Source organism: Nansenia antarctica, assembly GCF_963989245.1.
Source record: "Nansenia antarctica genome assembly, chromosome: 16".
Classification (NCBI taxonomy): Eukaryota; Metazoa; Chordata; class Actinopteri; order Argentiniformes; family Microstomatidae; genus Nansenia; species Nansenia antarctica.
The window spans coordinates 18,553,886-18,568,912 of NC_137686.1; the positions used below are offsets into that span (position 1 = coordinate 18,553,886).

At 45.6% G+C, this 15,027-nt stretch overlaps 1 protein-coding gene across 1 annotated transcript; it reads left to right on the forward strand.

The window, feature by feature from the left end:
* Nucleotides 1-1,790: 1,790 nt before the first annotated feature.
* Nucleotides 1,791-14,104, forward strand: stam (signal transducing adaptor molecule (SH3 domain and ITAM motif) 1). Its single transcript, XM_080546269.1, has 14 exons — nucleotides 1,791-1,921; nucleotides 3,387-3,471; nucleotides 3,636-3,711; nucleotides 4,121-4,216; nucleotides 5,502-5,648; nucleotides 5,811-5,901; nucleotides 6,015-6,204; nucleotides 6,333-6,427; nucleotides 8,474-8,562; nucleotides 8,897-8,984; nucleotides 11,750-11,804; nucleotides 12,034-12,217; nucleotides 12,591-12,703; nucleotides 13,153-14,104. The coding sequence occupies exons 1-14, from the start codon at nucleotides 1,882-1,884 to the stop codon at nucleotides 13,349-13,351; spliced, it is 1,548 nt and encodes a 515-aa protein (XP_080402395.1). The 5' UTR covers nucleotides 1,791-1,881; the 3' UTR covers nucleotides 13,352-14,104.
* Nucleotides 14,105-15,027: the final 923 nt, after the last annotated feature.

The window sequence follows — 15,027 nt, forward strand, 5'->3', positions numbered from 1 at the left end:
GTGCATTCTGGTGGACAGATAGAAAACACACAACCCATTGTTGCGGTATACCCTATTAGTTCATATACAATTGAACATGATACACTAATTTTGTTTTACTTCAAAATGTTTGGTGCAGCCGTTGTTGTATAGTTATACTGTATGTGTAAATACTTGTCAAAATATACAGTCTTTGTTTTTTGAGATTCAATGTCTCGTCTAATCAGAGGATGAGAGCTAAAGGAGTATCATTTTTATGATGTCACTATTTTCACAGCATTACAGTACAAAACTATTCATTTAGCAACTGGTTTAAAATTAAGCTTTACAAAGAATCACACTTGACGCTATAAGCTAAATGCTATGCTGTCTATCTTGTCTTTGTTGCAATCAATAACTTTGTTTTCCCCCATTCTGATAATGAAGCTATGGTACATTTCCGTAATCTCATTGAAGTGTCAAAAGCAAAATCCTTTCATTGGAAATTCATGCTCTATGTGAGCAGTGCTGCTGTTGTATGCAGAAGGACTATTATTTTTAAGCTCAATGTATTTTAGCCATACAGTTAAAATATGTATGTACTTTATGTAGCCATCATAAAATGATTTGTTCAATGTTAAGCTAAATATAGTTGTGTGTAAAAGATTTTATTATATTTTCCATGTTATAGAACTGTATGATTGACCTCTGTAAACCCAAACTCTCTAAACTGTGTTCAAGGAATTTTCTGCTTCCTGCTCAAGGTAATCCTCTTTCACCTTTATTTGGTTTTCTTCCTTCAATACATGGCCAGGCAGATTTGGAATTACACAATACCTACATCACTCATACAACAATAAAATAGAAACAACAAATGTTGTCCATATTTTTTTCTATCTATTCTGGTCTTGGGAGAATGTCGGAATACACAAGAATCTGAGAGATCATACATTATCCAGAAGTGAATTCATTAAAATGTAACATGTTTTTGAAGAGGTGAACTTTGGTGCCCTGGCTTTGGCATCTGAAAAGTTGGAACAAATCATTAATCAACATAAATGATACAACAAGAAGGCATGTGGAGGCATAAAGTATCCAGTATAGGTGCATGGGTATCAGGTAGGTGATAGCTGGTATCTAGTAGTGTCAATACAAACAAACCAACATCATTTGAATACAGTTGATTTCATTTTCATTGAAGCCACCAAAGCATTGAGTTACCCCTCAGAAATGATGAAAAGGGGGGTATTAACAGAACAGCATGTCATGTGATCCCACCACCTGATAATGACTTGATATTTTTTTTCAGCGCCAGGGCAGTTTGACAGACAGACACCTGAGGCTTTACAAACCGCTGTAATGTGGGAATCATAGATTAGATCAAACACATTATTGCAAGTGTATAAGTAAACGCTGTATGTAGTTCAACACAAGACAGACATTTCGTGAGCTTATAATTATAAGGTTCTATCTATCTCCGTTTAGGGTAGTTCAGAGATATTGAGCGTCAAAGTTTTTACATTCCAACATTATCGATTATGTTTTGTGAGATGGTACCTTTGTGTTTTATTAATTACTAACTCAAAACATTTCAACATTTTAAAAATAACACCACACAGGCGTTAATAAACACCTAATGGATCAGATTATGTAAACAAAAATCAATTTTTGACAAAAATGGAGATAGAACCTTATAATTCTGACGTCACGATTTTGGTACAGAGCGTCTGGACACCATTACCCAGAATGCTCAGCTTGTTGCCGTCTGAGCAAGGAGTGACTGTGTAGATTCTAAACATCATTTCGCTGCTCTGCACTTTTGATACGATGCGTTTTCATTTAATAACGAAGTGCTGAGGGGAAAGGGACAGGGAGAGACACGAACCAGGCCAGGACTCTGTGGTTGTCATCGTTTAAACGGCCATGCCTCTCTTCACGACGAATCCTTTTGACCAAGATGCGGGTATGTAAGTTGTGGAGATGCTAGTTAAGGTTAGCCTAGCCAGCTAGCAACGATGACGCCGATTCCCCTTGGCTTTGTTTGGGTTTCCCTGACAGACAGACAGACAGACAGACAGACAGACAGACAGACAGACAGACTAGGCTTTGGTTGTGTTTCCCTGGGCTGTGTTTAGGCTTTGATCGTGTTTCCCTGGGCTGTGTTTGTGTTCCCCTGGGCTGTGTTTAGGCTTTGATCGTGTTTCCCTGGGCTGTGTTTAGGCTTTGACTGTGTTTCCCTGGGCTGTGTTTAGGCTTTGATCGTGTTTCCCTTGGCTGTTTCTAGAGGCTGGCGTTAGGTTTCATTCACTAGCTAGCTATCCTCCTACGACTATTCTCAAAATACATCATTTGTTATAGCTAACCACCCCCCCCAAACTGCGTTTTGCAATCCTAACGGTATCTCCCCGTCCCATGTCATCTCTAGATGGGCATGTTTACCTAGCAGCGTTGTGGGGCTAGCGTGTTAGCCAGACACCTGTGCTGATGAACCCGGGCCGGGCCAGGGATGTTGATGATGCGAGTTGCAAAGTTGAACCGTTGATCCGACTGTGCCACACGCCTGAAGCAAGTCTTCTTCATAATGGCTATCATATTAGGACATGTCATCTGAAGATGACAGTGCAGTTTAGTTAGACTTGGGTAGCTTAGCTGACAATCCAGCTAACCAGCTGAGCTAGCCTTTCTTACTGAGTCTGAGCAGCACTGATCACTGGAAAGGTCTTTTGTCAGTGTAATCATGACCCACAGAGTGTTGCTATGGATGCTATCTATGTTGATACTAGTACGAACCATCTCCCATAGTTAGCTACTACTATCAGTAGACTATTAATTATGTTCAGGCATTGCCAGTAGATTTGTTTTACCTTCACACATTTCTGTATGTCTCACTCTTTGAAACACCACGCAACAGATATGTTAGTTGGTTGATAAACCAGCTTTATGATGGCATCATAGCATCGCATCTGTCAAAACAATATAGCTAACTATGTTTGTTTGACAGAGGGGAACTGAAAACTGTTGCAGGAGTTGGTATTAGCTAAGGTACTGGAATTCAGCAATTTGTGGTGTTGCTGATATGCTGAAATTGGTTGTTTCACAACACTGGAAATGGAAGAGGATGTGGTTTGTGTTAACCCACAGGCAGATGCACAGCTTTGTTGTGGTTCACCACTTCATGCAGCATTACAGTATGTTACTATAAAAAAGGATGTGTGTTTCTGTGTGTCTGTGTGTCTGTGTGTATGTATGTATGTCTGTGTCTGTGTCTGTGTCTGTGTCTCTGTGTCTGTGTCTGTGTGTGTGTGTGTGTGTGTGTGTGTGTGCACGCAGAATACAGAATACCACGCCCCAGGTACAGCTCTTACAGAGGATGATGGTAAGGTGACTGTTGATTATGACGATAGCGGTGACATTGTTTTTCCCTGCAGAGAAAGCGACCAGTGAGTTGAACACGGCAGAGGACTGGGGCCTCATTCTGGACATCTGTGATAAGATAGGACAGTCTCGCACTGGGTCAGTTCAACTGAACATCCATGTGTTTTCTCTACACACATACTGATGTAGGCCTAGATAAACCACATCGGCATCACATCATTTTCGCTTGTTATGTTTTCATCAAGGACATTGAATAGGTCCTAAAGAGTCCATTAAATTCCTATTCTTTATTCTGTTTAAAGGCCAAAAGAATGTCTTCGGTCTATAATGAGGAGAGTGAACCACAAAGATCCCCACGTGGCCATGCAAGCTCTGACTGTAAGTAAACAGAATCTTGTATCAAATCAGATCAAAGGGTATTCATCATGGGAACAGTTTACTTACAGCTGTGAATGCTTATGCTGATGAAATAATACGAATTATAATACGTATCGCTTAATACGAATGACCTCTCGACAGTACAGTAAAACACAAGGATAGGAATAACAATACAACATCACTGAGTGCATTTGTCCATTAGACATAGTGCAATGTACTTTAAACTGAGTTAATGCAATCCATATTATATATGTATGTATAACACAACGATGCTCCATGGAGTCGTTCTGTTTTCTGACATCATGAACATATGTCTTATAACTGATTATTTCCTGTGAATTCTATTGCTAATGATTCTATTAATATTTGGCACATATTGATCCAAGTATGTTTCCCTCACCCCACACAGCTACTTGGCGCATGTGTATCAAACTGTGGGAAGATATTCCATTTAGAAGTGTGCTCCAGAGAGTTTGCAAGTGAAGTCAGCAATGTCTTAAATAAGGTTAGTATTTTCCAGTTATCACCTTGGTGTCTTGTGCAAAAAGTCTGCTTTGATTGTCTTGGTCATATAAAGTGCAGTGTTTCCCCTACCATTGCCTTGGGGGGGCGGGCCGCCCTCCCAACGGAACCCCCCGCCCCCCCAAGAAAGAGGAATTATTACGGACGTAGACACCAAACATCTGACAAGCAGGCTAAAATATCTGCGTTTTTTAAACGCACCCAACCCGAATCTGGCGAGTGGCAAGCCCATAGGCTCGTTGTTAACGTTAGTCCGCCGTAGTCTCGCATAGCCAGACCTATCTCAACACTTCGCGCTGTGCCAGCGCTGGAGAATAATACAAGATTTTGCGCAAGTGTGCGCGCGAGACTCGAGAGTTTTTGCCGGCTGTGATGTCTGCAGATTGAAAGTAAGCAAATTCAAACGTTAGCAAATATAATTTCTGAGTGGTCTGACAGAGAAAGTTGGTTAAAATTGGTCGTTATTATCGTGACTAGAAAGTGTCTGACTTTAGTTCCATAGTGTAAATAGTGTCAAAGAACTAGCAAGCTAGCTAGCTCAGAGGTGATGAGATGAGCTAGTCTCCTTGCACACTTGCCAGCTAAAGAGCTAACTGGAGGCACTTTATTATTTTACTTAAAGTAGATATACTATCTTTCTTATTCTGCTAGAGTTGGGCTTCATGGTAATACCATAATGGCATTACAGTACATGGACAGTTGATTGAAGCATTGGAAATGTCTGTTTTTTATAGTTGGACATACGATTTGTTTTCAGGTGAGAGAGTAAAGTCAAAATGACATGAATATCTGACTGGATTGCCCACAGCAATCCAATATTCAATTATAATTATGTTATGAATTGATATGGATCAATTTATGCCTCTTATTAGATTATAAATACTCTGGCTGTTTTGTTTACCTTTTGGTTGACAGGAAAAGGGAGAGAGGAGGGTAGGGAAGGAGAGAAGGAGAGAGAGCAAGAACCAGGTGAGAAAGTGGACAGGTAGTCAAGACCACATAAGTAAGTAGCCTTGAGAACCGATGGTTCTGGAGCCTAATGGCCCATAGGGCAGGAGCCTATCTCCTGTTTCCGTAGCGTGAGGCGGCTTAATGTACAAGTACACCCCTGGACATGACGCTGGTATGAGGCAGGGTCTTACTCCCTGGGGGGGGGGGGGGGGGAACACCTAGGGGAAACCTAGGGCAGCAAACCTAGGGGAAACACTGAAGTGTTATTGGTAAGATCCTCTCTGGGCTGTCTTGAGCTGTTCACCTGTTGTGCCCAGGGTCACCCTAAAGTGTGTGAGAAGCTGAAGGCTCTGATGGTGGAGTGGGCCGAAGACTTCCGTAACGACCCCCAGCTCAGCCTCATCTCAGCCATGATCAAGAACCTGAGGGAGCAGGGTGTCACCTTCCCCATCGTGGGCTCCCAGGTGGGTCAGCAGGGCTGGTAATCTGGTACTCTTGGATGCTGTCTGGATTGTCCTAAGTTATTTGGGGCTTGTTGAAGGTGTGAGGATAGAGGACTTGTCACAATGACACTGGTGCAGACTACTGTCTGTAGTTGTTAAATTCAATATTACATGTCTTTTTAGGCTGCAGAGCAAGCTAAAGCAAGCCCGGCTTTAGTGGCCAAGGACCCTTCCACCTCCACACACAAGAAGGAGGAGGAAGACCTCGCCAAAGGTAAAAGAGCCGTTGTGTCGTCACCTTCCAGTCTCCTTTCACTTCAAGTTTATCTTATCCGTCTCGTTGACCATGCCCTCCCTCCTCCCTCTCTTCCCTCTATCTCTCCCTAGCCATCGAGCTGTCACTGAAGGAGCAGAGGCCCCAGACGTCTCTCTCTGGCCTCTACCCCAACGCCTCCAGCTTGCTCTCCTCCCACAAGAACGAGGGGAGGAAGGTGAGGGCCATCTACGACTTCGAGGCCGCCGAGGACAACGAGCTCACCTTCAAATCCGGAGAGATCATCACCATTCTTGACGACAGGTTTTTGACGACTTTGACCTCAGCTAGCCAGCCACACCCGTATACGTTTTGAGTCTGGGTTGATGTATCGGGACGATGTCAATTGACGAGCGTTGTTGTTTGTTTGTTTTGTTTATTCTGGGTTGTAGTGACCCCAACTGGTGGAAGGGGGAAACATACCAGGGAGTCGGCCTGTTCCCCTCAAACTTTGTGACTGCTGACCTGACTGCGGAGCCTGAGATGAGTGAGTACACACACACACTAGGGATGGGACGATTATCGTTTTTATCGTTAATCGCGATAAAAACACCCGCGATAACTTAATTGTGGAGAATTTTAATTATTTGAATAATCGTCATAATCGTATGTTATGAATAAACTGTACGGTAATATAATTGCAATTCCTCACATGAGCCGCGCGCGAATATCCTCACAGAACTTGTCTCGCGCTATTGTTCAGCCTGCATGGGTAACGTTACTGTCAAGTCAGCCTTGTCAGTCAGTCACTAGGTAACGTATGCTAGCCTACTCACCATGGCTGGTGAAAAACTTTAGACAGGATACTGTCATTGGCCTTCCTTGTTATTACCAGGCAGTGACAGTCTATGGCTGCAAAAGGCACGGTCGCCCCTAAGCTTTAGCAAATATATTGTGGTTTACTTAATACTGTTCAGCACTTGAGGTTACATGCAATGCATGACTTGTGCTATAGGCTAAATACAATTATTAAAGCGGCAAGTAGCAAGTGTGCGCATCAAAGGCATTAGGCACGTAACATCCATGCTGTATAAACACATGACAACCGTCCGTTATTTCCCGAACTTTGCCCGAACCCCCCGCGAGGACCCGGGGAACAACGGTACGCTCCCCGCGGCTGCTATCAGACTGGCCGCGGGAGTGAGTGTTGAGGGAGAGAGGAGACGGCAACCCTCGCTCGCCATGGACTGTATCCCTACTCGTCTCTCCTGAGCTCGGTTGTAACGTGAACCGTGGAATACAGGATATGTTAGATGCTTTACAGTAATTCCCCAAATGACCAGAAAAGGAAGTTAGATTTGTCGCTGGACGCTTTTGACTAATTAAGTCGCCAAGGGGCTCTGGAAGTTGGCAACACTGGGAGTGCGTTCTTTAAACTTCCTTGGATACGTTAATGAAAGGTGCTGATTGGCCGAAAAGGAATTGCTCTTTCTTAAGGACCCGGATTATGGCCAGAGATATGTGCCACTAGAATCTGAATTTGAATTACTGACTTAAAATGTCCTAAAAATACAACAAAATCTACGTTAAAGTGATTACAATGTGTTTTATTGGCATTATTATTATTTTTTTAATTTATTATTATTATTTTTTTATTATTCTCGCGATAATATCGTGGATCAAAGTGTCTGATTATAGTTCCATGGTGTGTAATTAGTGTCAAAGAACTAGCAAGCTAGCTAGCTAGTTCAGAGGTGATGAGATGAGCTAGTCACTAGCACACATGCCAGCTAAAGAGCTAACTGGATGCACTTTATTATTTTACTTAAAGTAGATATACTATCTTTCTTATTCTGCTAGAATTGGGCTTCATGGTAATACCATAATGGCATAGTTACAGTACATGGACAGTGGATTGAAGCATTGGAAATGTCTGTTTTTTATAGTTGGACATACGATTTTTTTTCAGGTGAGAGAGTAAAGTCAAAATGACATTATCTGACTGCATTGCCCACAGCAATCCAATATTAAATTATAATTATGTTATAAATTGATATGGATCAATGTATACCTCTTATTAGATTATAAATACTCTGGTTGTTATGTTTGCCTTTTGGTTGACAGCAAAAGAGGGAGAGAGGAGGATAGAGAAGGAGAGAATGAGAGAGAGCAGGATGGTGTCAGCACACCAGAGAGAGAGAGAGCAAGAACCAGGTGAGAAAGTGGACAGGTAGTCAAGACCACATAAGTAAGTAGCCTTGAGAACCGATGGTTCTCCAGCCTAATGGCCCATAGGGCAGGAGCCTATCTACTGTTTCCGTAGCGTGAGGCGGCTTAATGTACAAGTTAGTACACCCCCTGGACGTGACGCTGTGGGGGGGGGGGGGGGGGGGGTCCATGCCACCCCCCCCAAGGCAGCAAACCTAGGGGAAACACTGCACCACCTCATCTCTCTACTCATCTGTTCTCAGCTCCCTGTGATATGTTGTTCCATCTCTGCTGCTGTACATGTTCCCCTACTTTCCTGTCACTAATGTTATATTGGTATGGGCACCAGTGTCACTGACCTTGACCCTCTGCTGTTGATCCACAGTGAAGACAGAGAAGAAGACGGTGCAGTTCAGCGAGGACATCCAGGTGGAGACCATCGAGCCTGAGCCTGAACCAGCCTACATAGACGAGGTACGTGAGCTCTCTCTCATCTATTGTCGCCTTGTTCAGCACAGAGCACAGTCTTGTAATAAATTAACGATAGTAGTTTGGACTCTGAGCCCCACTGAAGCCGGGTAGTGGCAGCCTAGTGGATAGTGAATTGGAATGGGGATCAGCTAGTCATGAGTGAGAAAATCCCACCTGGGAACACCACCACTAGTGTTCCCTTGAGTAAGGCACTTAGCCCTAACTTACTCCAGGGAGACTGTCCCTAGACTGTAATCTCTAATTGTAAGTTGCTTTGGATAAAAGCGAAATGGTAAGCAAAAAATAAATGAAGCCCATGTTGTTGTGAATCCTTCAGGAGAAGATGGACCAGCTGCTGCAGATGATCCAGAGTGCAGATCCAACAGACAACCAGTCCGACGCCTGTGAGCTGCTCCAACTGGAAGGTAATTGATTGATTGATTGATTGAAAACCTTTATTGTCCCCAATGGGGAAATTTTGTTGTCAAACAGCTCAGTTAGGGCAGAAAACATTCAGTACAGAAAACAGAAAAACATTCAATAAAATACATAAAACAGTGCAGGCTCAATAAGTAAAAAGTTCCAAAAGTTCCATCTCCAGGTCTCCCCCACCCTGCCGGGCCTGGTTGTAGAGTCGGAGTGCAGCTGGAATAAAGGACTGTCCAAATCTTTTTGTACTTTGACGGGGGAGAACAAATCTGTGGCTGAACTTGCTCCTCATCCCTGCCAGCTCGCAGTACATCGGGTGGGAGGGATTGGCCAGCATGGCCGCCAGTTTTTTCCCCATCCTCTGTTCTGCCACCACCTCTAGGCTGTCCAGCCCGGTCCCCACCACAGAGCTGGCCTTCTTCACCAGTTTGTTTAGCTTCGCAGCATCCCTGGCACAGATGTTTCCACCCCAGCAGGCCACGGCGAAGAACAGAACGCTGGCAACCACCGACTGATAAAACATTTGCAGCAGCTTGTTGCAGACACCGAAGGACCTCAGCCTTCTCAGGAAAAACAGTCTGCTCTGCCCTTTCCTGAGAAGAGCCTCGGTGTTGTCAGTCCAGTCCAGTTTGTTATTAATTTGTACTCCCAGGTACCTGTAGGAGTCCACCCTCTCGACTTCCACCCCCTTGATGGTGATGGGGGCTGGGGTCCTTCTCTTCCTCCTAAAATCCACCACCAACTCCTTTGTTTTGCTGGTGTTAAGCAAAAGGTAGTTGGTGTCGCACCACTGCACGAAGCTCTCCACCAGGGCCCTGTACTCCTCATCCCTGTCGTCTGTGATGTAACCGACGATAGAGGAGTCATCCGAAAACTTCTGCAGGTGGCACTGGTCGGAGCTAAACTGGAAGTCGGAGGTATAGAGGGTGAAGAGAAAGGGTGACAGAACAGTTCCCTGGGGGGCACCGGTGTTGCACACCACCACCTCAGACTGACAGCCCTGCAGTCTCACATACTGACGCCTGTCTGTGAGGTAGTTGTGGATCCAAGCCGTCAGGGAGTCCTCCACACACATCACTGCTAGTTTGTCAGCCAGCAGTGATGGCTTGATAGTGTTAAATGCACTGGAGAAGTCGAAGAACATGGTCCTCACCATGCTCTGTGGCCTCTCCAGGTGTGTGTAGGCCCTGTGCAGCATGTAAATGATGGCGTCCTCCACCCCCATGCTCTCCTGGTATGCAAACTGCCGGGGGTCCAGGAAGTCCTTCACCTGGGGCTTAAGGTGTTGCAGCACTAGCCTCTCCAGGATCTTCATGACCTGTGGTGTCAGGGCGACAGGTCTATAGTCATTTGGGGTGCTGGGCCGTCCCTTCTTTGGCACTGGGACGATGCAAGAGGTCTTCCAGAGCTGTGGCACCCTCCTCAGTCTTAGAGATAGACTGAAGAGATGTTGGAATGTGTCCGCCAGCTCTCCAGCACACACCTTCAGAACCCTGGGGTTGATGTTGTCTGGACCTCTGGACTTGTTCACATTCACCCTGGAAAGCTGCCTTCTCACCTGCTCAGATGTTATAAAGCTGTGAGTACCGGTGTCTCCAGGTGTGAAGCATGCTCCCTGGCTCCTGGTGTTGGTAAGGGGAGGCAGTTGCTGCTGGGGTGCTGCTGGGGTGTCAGGGGGAGTGGGGGCTACTGTTGCCAGGGGTGCGGTACATTGGAGAGGGGAGGAGAGGGTCGGGGGCTGTGGGGGGTGACAGGGGGATGGGGGGTGACAGGGGGATGGGGGGTGACAGGGGGATGGGGGGGGTGACAGGGTCGGGGGATGACAGGGGGATGGGGGGGGTGGCAGGGTCGGGGGATGTGACAGGGTCGGGGGCTGTGACAGGGTCGGGGGCTGTGGGGGGTGACAGGGGGATGGTTGGTCAAACCTGTTAAAGAAGCAGTTCAGGTCATCTGCCTGCTCTCGGGTCCCCTCCACCACAGTATGTGGCTGCTTGTGGCCCGTGATCTTCTTGAAGCCCTTCCACACCTCCTTGGAGCTGTGGGCCTCTAGCCCGCCCTCCAATTTCCTCCTGTATTCCTCTTTGGCTGCTCTCAGCTCCTTCTTCACCTCCTTCTGAGTGGCCCTGGCTCCCTCAGTGTCCCCTGCCTTAAACAGCCTCCTCTTCCTTTTCAGGAGGTTCTTGATGTTCCCATTTATCCACGGCTTGTTGTTAGGAAAGCACCGTACCTTTTTAATGGGGACGATGCTCTCCTCGCAGAACTTGATATAGTCTGTGACACAGTCTAGCAGACCATCTATGTCCTCCCCGTGGACTCTCTGGAACATCCCCCAGTCGGTTGTTTCAAAACACGCCCTCAGCTCCTCCTCCACGTCTTCTGACCATTGCTGGACAGTCCTGGTGGTGATAGGCAGCCTTTTTATGACAGGGGTGTATGTTGGTTCCATCCAGACCATATTGTGATCGGATGCCCCTAGTGGCGGGAGGGCAGTGGATGTGTAGGCTCCCTTCACATTGGCATATAGTTTGTCTAGTATTTTGTTCTCCCCAACGGCAGAGGGCATAGGGGATCACCACCATGTTGCTCAGCAATCATACTTTACCCCTGGGAATGCTGAAGGAGGTTTTGGTATAACAGTACATTTTACATTTTTGGCATTTAGCAGACGCCTTTATCTATTTATTATTTACTGTAGAGGGAATGGAGAGGTATAACAATGCCTTTGTATTGAATATATGTTGTATGTATCCTTTTTGTTCAGGTGCATGCAACCAGATGTGCCCGCTCATTGATCAGAAGCTTGAGGACATTGACAGGTACTGTATGAACACACAGTTGTGATCGAATGCCCCCCCCCCCAAAACCATAACAACCACACCATGTAACCAGACATGCCGAGGCAATGGCACCGTAAAGACGACAGTAAAATAAATCGCACGAGACCATCGCCGTAAAAAAAAACGCCGGTAACGTCATAAAGAAACGGCTCTGCGTAAACAGGACATAACACACCCTCTCACCGGGACCGCTTTCCTGGTTTTACAGGAAGCACTCGGAGCATTCGGAGCTGAACGTCAAGTTAATGGAGGCTATGTCTCTGTACGCCAAGCTGATGAACGAGGATCCGGTCTACGGCATGTACGCCAAACTGCAGAGTCAGCAGTATTACCTGCAGCAGCAGCAACAGCAGCAGCAGCAGCAGCAGCAGCCTGCCAGCGCGTCCCAACAGGTAGGTCATTATCCTCACCGGTTGCTTGTAGAAAGCTTCACACCGCTGCTCTACAGACACGCTTGTCATTTCAAAGGGAAAGCACAGTACCTTCAACTCCTTCGGAATCATCAGTGGTCGTTTCTACTTCCTATTCTAGCTCTACCTATCACATTTACTGTGTCTTACTTACCTTCCACAGTGAATACAGTGCCCATGTCTAAAAAGTGTGGTGATTTCTGCATGGTGAAACCAATATGCACATATGTCTTCTTTGACCTCGTAGTCATTTCAAAATCCACAACTTCTGGTGGTGTGGAGCCCAAAAGAACAAAACATGCTACGCTGTCCCATTACTTACGCGGAGGCACTGTGTGTATGTCTGGACCCACAGGTCTACCCAGGCCAGCCTGCAGGGTATGCGATGGGCACAGCGGTGCAGGGATACGGGGTGCCCATGGAGCAGCACCAGGCGGGCGCCCCCATGCCAGGCCAGCCTGGTCCCAGGTGAGAGAAAGAGAGACAGGGTTCCCACGGGTCCTTGAAAAAAAAAAAAAAATCAAGGTCTTAAAAGTTTTTGAAAATAGACATGGGTCATTGAAAGTGCTTGAATTCCCCTCTCTCTCTAAAAAAAATAATATATATATATTCAGAAATTCAGTTTTACTTTTAGCTCGTCAACTAGTAAATAAGTCTCTGTATTGCTTAACTTTACACATATTTCACAATATATTGTTTTGCTGTGCTGTGGTAGAGAAGGCAAGAGACCATCTAGTATTCACACATTCAAGCCTCTCTTTTTAATCGTTGTCTGTGAGCGGATAGTTCATGTTTAGATCACAACATTTTTGTAACGCTTTTATACCTCAATTCTCCTGTGTTTTTTTACACATGACACATCCGAATGATCGGTGTACGTGTGTTTAGTAATTGCTGTCTCTCCCTCCTGTCTTCAGTGACGTCCACATGTACATGACCCCGCCCCCAGTCTACAGCCAAGCCCCGGGCCACATGGCCCCCGCGGACGTCCAGTCCTACCAGAACTCACCTCAGCCCATGACCCAGCCTCCGACCTACAGCAGCGTAGCCCCCTCAGGACCCCCCCAGGACACCCAGCAGCAGCAGCTCCCCTACCCAGAGAAGGCTCTGCTATAGGACCCCCAGAGATCACACACACACACACGCGCACACACACACACACACACACACGCACATAAACTCACACTGTACACACTCTTAATGTACAGACTCAGACACATACAGTACATATAGGCAGGCTTGGACACACATTCTGTAGATATACACACACACACACACACACACACACACACACATACTGACACAAACACTCTGATTCACACCAACTTGCACATACACACATTCACAGCAATATGACACAATCACTTTCTCACACACACACACACACACACACAAACAATACTACTACAACAACTAGAACAAATAAAAGAAGATCCCGTGGTGTGCAGCATGCCGTCTGACCAGACTGCTATTTACCCCCACGGCACAAAAAGGGGGAGGGGGAGGGGGGCCTCATCTTCTTTTACCTTTCCTTTTTTCTAAAGGACACTACGTTGTTGAGCGATGCTGGGGAAAACAGCAGTAAGCTACTTCATTCTGTGTAATCGTCGCATCATTTTAGAAGTACTAAAAGACTGAAGTCACTTTCAGATCAATGAAGAACCGAAGCATGCACACATTGTGTATATATATTATGTACTGTACTGTACTCGTGAGGCCCCCTGGTGTCAGTCTGGGGGTAGTGTTTGTCAGTGCAGGTTCTTGGAGAGTGCAGGGCTCTGCTCGAACCTGACGTTTAAACAAAGAAATGCGCAAAATCGAATTCTCCCCTCCGGTGTCTGTATGAGGGCAGGCTGGTGGAGGGAGACGTTGGAGGACGGGCTCATTGTGATGCATGGAGTGGAATGAGGAATGGTAGGGGCCCGTTGTAATGTCTGGGATGAGAGATGTTGTCATGGTGTTTGTTCCTTATTCCATTCCATGCATTACAATGAGCCCGTCCTCTGATTTCTACCTCCTCCAGCCTCCCCTGGTCTGTACTTATGAACACACGGTTATGGGCCAATATCAACACTAACATACTACATAGAATGATGCAATGTACCAGCCATGTATTCTAAATGGTATGCTAGCGTCAGTATTGAAACACAGCCTGTAGTCCTGGCTGTAGGGTGGCCTGGCCGATTCTCCCGATGGTCTTTAAACATCTCTTTATTCAGTGTTATATGGATACAATGTTATATTTTGTAGTGCGTTTTAATTTATATTTTGATTGTCGTTATGCTATTTTAAAATGCTCAGTTGCATTACGGAATATGTAATGAGAGGAAAAGAGTAATATGTAATAATCTGCCTGGTTTAGTTGTATTATATTTAAATTGCTCATGTGAGAAGTCTTTTTGCTCTCTCTCTCTCTCTCTCTCTCTCTCTCTCTCTCTCTCTCTCTCTCTCTCTCTGTGTGATACATGATGTTCAGGAGCTGCTTGTTCTGTAGAGAAGGGTCAGAGGTCAAATGTTCATGCAAGAATTGATGGCAGCCATGCGCGCTTCAACCTTGTCTTCTCAAACCCATTCAGTCAAATGCATAAACCTTAAAACTGCTATTTGCATATTTATTACTCTAATGAAGTTAAGAAGAAGTTCTCAGATAGACATTTGCACATAATTGAAGTGGCATTTGTGTGTGTGTGTGTGTGTACATACTCCCTAAGAGTGCTGTCATTTCAATTGATCTGAGTATGAGAAATTATCCCACTAATATTCTGTGAACCTTAGGGGTTTTATTACCCCTC

Bases quoted from the DNA above. Each gene is read 5' to 3' on its own strand.
- stam (XM_080546269.1), top strand. From the start codon at position 1,882: ATGCCTCTCTTCACGACGAATCCTTTTGACCAAGATGCGG. The intron at 4,217-5,501 runs GTTAGTATTTTC...TGTTGTGCCCAG, and splicing joins TCAGCAATGTCTTAAATAAG to GGTCACCCTAAAGTGTGTGA. The intron at 5,902-6,014 runs GTAAAAGAGCCG...ATCTCTCCCTAG, and splicing joins GGAGGAAGACCTCGCCAAAG to CCATCGAGCTGTCACTGAAG.